The sequence below is a fragment of the Nelumbo lutea genome, chromosome 3 (assembly GCF_056320005.1).
Source record: "Nelumbo lutea isolate HS-2025 chromosome 3, American lotus-T2T, whole genome shotgun sequence".
Classification (NCBI taxonomy): domain Eukaryota; kingdom Viridiplantae; phylum Streptophyta; class Magnoliopsida; order Proteales; family Nelumbonaceae; genus Nelumbo; species Nelumbo lutea.
This window is the reverse complement of record NC_142686.1, coordinates 15,560,882-15,565,692: the sequence shown is the minus strand read 5'-3', so window position 1 is coordinate 15,565,692 and position 4,811 is coordinate 15,560,882. Positions and strand designations below refer to the sequence as shown.

General features: G+C 48.0%; 1 protein-coding gene across 1 annotated transcript; it reads left to right on the top strand.

The window, feature by feature from the left end:
* Window positions 1–2,108, top strand: LOC148863153 (geranylgeranyl diphosphate reductase, chloroplastic-like). The gene has a single exon (XM_088976203.1). It carries the CDS (start codon window positions 434–436, stop codon window positions 1,901–1,903), a length of 1,470 nt encoding a protein of 489 aa, XP_088832329.1. The 5' UTR covers window positions 1–433; the 3' UTR covers window positions 1,904–2,108.
* Window positions 2,109–4,811: the final 2,703 nt, after the last annotated feature.

The window sequence follows — 4,811 nt, the reverse complement described above, 5'->3', positions numbered from 1 at the left end:
GAATATTATTCATCAATATCATTGATCTTTCTTGAATTTACCTGTCACATGCAGATAAAAGCTCTTGTTCCACAATTCACCTGTTACATCTTAAAAAGGACTACTTTGGCAAAGGAACATTGGATGCTCGTCCTGTATCCATGTATTCCCACTTAAATAGAGTGCAAAACCTTATATTTGTATGTATTTGCTCAGTTTAACGTACAAATGCATACAAAATATAAAGTTTTACCCTCTCTATATATATATTTATATTTGTACTCTTTCCCACCTAAGCCTAATCCTCATATAATTAAGTCACTTCTAGTTAGGTCAGATATTGGAAGAAGAATTTTATCGTCTCCATGAACTCATAAGAAAGAAATTAGAAATATGCAGTGGAACTGAACTTACTCTGTTCAGACTTCAGATACCAGACCAGAGGCCAGCAAAGATGGCGTCCTCTACTGCCATCAACTCCCCGTTTTCCACCGCCACCGTCCATTGTGACCGGAAGACCACCCATTTCCGACGCGCTACCCTTAATAGCTTCGTTGGCCTCCGGAAAACCACTTTGGAGAATCACCATTCCCTCTCCCTAACTAAATCTCTCTCATCCCAACCAAATCCCCGCAGATTCCGTATCTTAGCTAGCAAATCCAGCCCCAAACTCTCCGGTCGCAACCTCCGAGTAGCCGTTATCGGCGGAGGCCCGGCAGGCGGCTCGGCTGCTGAGACGCTAGCGAAGGGCGGCATGGAAACTTTCCTCATCGAACGGAAGCTGGACAACTGCAAGCCATGCGGCGGCGCTATTCCGCTCTGCATGATCGGAGAGTTCGACCTCCCGCTTGACATTATCGACCGTCGGGTCACTAAGATGAAGATGATCTCCCCGTCCAACGTGGCTGTCGACTTCGGTCAAGCCCTAAAACCCCACGAGTACGTTGGTATGGTACGCCGGGAGGTGCTCGACGCATACCTCCGCGACCGTGCTGCCAAGTCGGGCGCAACGATCATCAATGGCCTCTTTCTCAAGATGGACATGCCTCAGGACGCTAACTCCCCTTATGTCCTCCACTACACTGCCTTCGACGGGAAGACGGGAGGAGTCGGCGAGCGTCGCACCTTGGAGGTCGACGCTGTTATCGGAGCAGACGGCGCCAATTCTCGCGTCGCCAAATCGATTGGCGCGGGTGAGTACGAATACGCCATTGCCTTTCAGGAGAGGATCAAGATCCCGGACGATAAAATGGTATACTATGAGAACCTCGCCGAGATGTACGTCGGAGATGACGTGTCGCCCGATTTCTACGGTTGGGTCTTCCCTAAATGCGACCACGTCGCAGTGGGAACAGGGACGGTGACACACAAAGGGGATATCAAGAAGTTTCAGACGGCTACCAGGAACAGAGCCAAGGAGAAGATACTAGGCGGTAAGATTATTCGGGTGGAGGCGCATCCTATTCCGGAGCACCCGCGGCCGCGCAGGGTAGCGGGGAGGGTGACACTCGTAGGGGACGCGGCTGGGTACGTGACGAAGTGCTCGGGCGAGGGAATTTACTTCGCGGCAAAGAGTGGGCGGATGTGCGCAGAGGCGATTGTGGAGGGTTCGGAGCATGGGAAGAGGATGATCGACGAGTCGGATTTGAGGAATTATCTCGAGAAGTGGGACAAGACGTACTGGCCGACTTACAAGGTGTTGGATGTTTTGCAGAAGGTATTTTACAGGTCGAATCCGGCCAGGGAGGCGCTTGTGGAGATGTGCGCCGATGAATATGTCCAGAAGATGACGTTCGACAGCTATCTGTATAAGACGGTGGCGCCCGGGAACCCCCTTGAAGACATCAAGCTCGCCATTAATACAATTGGGAACTTGGTGAGGGCCAATGCAATCAGGAGAGCGATGGAGAAGATCACCTTATGAAGCACATTTTCTGGGTTGAACAACTTCTTAGCATAAATTCTCCTGTTCTTTCGATCTTATTTTCTTGTGGAATCAATCAAGAGGAGAGAAATGGCCTACTTCATGAATTGTCTAAAGCATAGTGGTACTTATTACTTATGAGTTCATGTATGTAGAATTAATTTACATTTTATCTTTAAATTAACAACAGTAGAAAATTTTCTGATATCTGTTGTTGATGGATAATCTAACAAACATTACCTTTCAACTATTTTACAATGCAAAAGCAGATTCATGAACCTACACACACTAGTTTTCCTTGTAATCCCTCTGAAAATGAGAATATGAGATGTAAACTAGAATATTTGTTCATTGTTTTTTTTCTGGTGAGGAATTTGATGTAAACTTGTCCAAGGCCACCTCTAGTCTTGTTTGGAATTTGGATTACGTGGCCTCTTTAGAGAGATAATGGCCATGGGCACTTGATTCTGGGCATATGTGGACTAGACTACTAGAGGTAGAGGTCATCGATTAAGATTTCGTAAGATATATCTTGGTAGTGTGGTTGTGAGTCGTGTGACTTGTTATCTGCGTGTCATTTCTGGCTTCTGTAATGTAAATTATGTAATGGATAACTTGTCATACACTTCAGGATGTAGGAAAGGTTTTCCGTTCATTGGGGAGACTCAGGCTGAGGTCAGGTGTGGTGTGTGCTCAATGCCCGTTAAGATTTCGATGGATTGCCTAAAAGAAACTTTCTTACATTTTCACAACCTTGGGGTTTGGATTGATCTTCTACGATGGTGGATCTAATATCAATGTTGCTGTTTGAATCTGATGAAGCATGTTTTTTGGCAGCATCCTGTTGTTCGGACTACTTTTAGGTGTCCGATGACTCAAAGGCTGAAGTGGAGGATTTTTGCTAAATGAAAACTTGGATGCCGAGCTGACTAGGCTGAGCTGGGGGGTAGATCGTGTGTCGAGCTTGGTTGATCGCCAAGCTGGGTAGCTCTTCAGAGAAATTCGCAAGGAATCAATGTTAGAGGACCCGGGGTGGCTAACCCAGTGAGGTTGCTCCGATGCTTAAGTCAATATTGTATTGTCTTGGTTGCGAGTTGAAAGCTTGAGTGTGGAGAGAGTCAGTGAGCAAATAATTGCACGTACCTTTTCGTGTCATTTGGGTTGGTGCCTTTATATAGGCTTTGTTTGGCATGGGCTTCATGCATTGTATCCGAGATTTCTGGGAGGTCACTTAACCGGTCCAAGATCCTTGGAGGTAACCGCTATGCACGTTGGCCATCCTCTGGAACACTCGGTACGTGGGCCAACTTTCGAGAAACTTGGGAGTGTCGGGATATGCATACCGAATTTGTCGGCGAGCACAACTTGTAGGTCGCCTCCTGGACCTCAGTCAAGTTGGCAAGCCCTCGGGGGAGGTCACTCCTCGTGTTGAGGTCACATCGGCCAGTGACGAGGTGCTACAGTTCGGCCCTTGACGAGGTTCTCCTAGCTGGCCTAAGTTGTGGTCGAAGCCGCTAGGTTGGCGGTAAAGGTAGGTCGCCAGGTTGGGGCGAAGACGAACTACGATATGGGACTCCAAATCATCGCCTAGGTGGCATCTAGGTGTCGTCTAGCTGTTTTGGGATGCCATGTGTCACAATGTCATTGGAGGGCCAATTCCACCCTCATCAATTGCCCCCTAATCCTGAGCTGAAAGTAGCTTCGCAAAGGGAGTAGATCGCTCTTTTGACCTGGAATGACTGATTCGATAAGCTCATACTCGTAAGCGTCGGTTCAATTTGCTCCTCAGGTCGGAAGAGTCCAAGTGTTTGCAGCCTTACATAGGACCTCACCGTCTTGATTATCGGGGCACGAGAGCGAATTCATCCACTCAAGTAGAGGTAGAGCAAGTACATTGAGGACATCTACCTTATTAGGGATGGAACCGTCAAGGGGTTTTGCAATCCGACCATTACTTCAAGAGCGAAATTTATCATGCCATCCTCAAGAGGGGGTTTTGTGTGACTGCTTTATCAGGTCGCTCCACCTTGGTAGACTGTGACGCAGCATCCTTCGAGCTGGTTCTCAAAAGAGTAACCAACGAGTTCGATGAAGAGCCTAAAACAGAGGTGGAGGTCTACTATGAAGAGATCGACTAAGTTTGCGTCTGTCATGGTGCTAAAAGCGAACTAGTCTTTCATTTGTTCTCTTTCTCGTGCTGAATGTGAACTGCTTTTTATTTTGCCCAGGTAAAAGAAGTGACTAGGTCTTATGTGGTGCCGATGTCTTTTATCAGCTCAGCACCTTAGCCCTTAGGCTCTAGGAGTGACTCGCTGTCCACTCTCCTTATCCTTGATTTTGCCCATGCCGAAGTGGCGACTAGGACTTATCTGCCCATGCCGAAGAGGCATCTAGGTCTTGTATTGTGCTGAGGTCTTTTGTCAGCTCGACACCATAGCCCTTAGGCTCAGGGAGTGACTTATAGTTCTCTCTCCTTATCCATGGTCTTGTGCATGCCGGAGAAGCGACTGGGTCTCATGTGGTGTCGAGGTTTTTATCAGCTTGGCACTTTAGCCCTTAAGTTCTGGGAGTGACTCGAGGTCCATTCTCCTTATCCTTATTTAGCCGACGTGTGGCCTGACCTTCCGCCTAAGCGGGTGGTCATTCTGTAGTAACTTCTCATATGGCTACTTCTACGTCATCCCGTGGAATTATCTTCCTGGATGAGTGCTTGCGACACCACGACATACATGTTCTGCCCCCCCTGCGAGGGCATAATGTTATTGTCGGTGTGAATTGGAAGTTTGGGGCACGGCTGTGCTGCATCAACCTCGTAATGACATCGGTCGTCCACTTCTATGAGAAGCCATAGGGAGCTCGACCTCCGGGGGCAGCTCTACTAACTATAGGTCACCGACTCGCTCTGGAG

What these genes read in the sequence shown, in the direction of transcription:
- LOC148863153 (XM_088976203.1), top strand. Translation starts at nt 434, where the DNA reads ATGGCGTCCTCTACTGCCATCAACTCCCCGTTTTCCACCGCCACCGTC.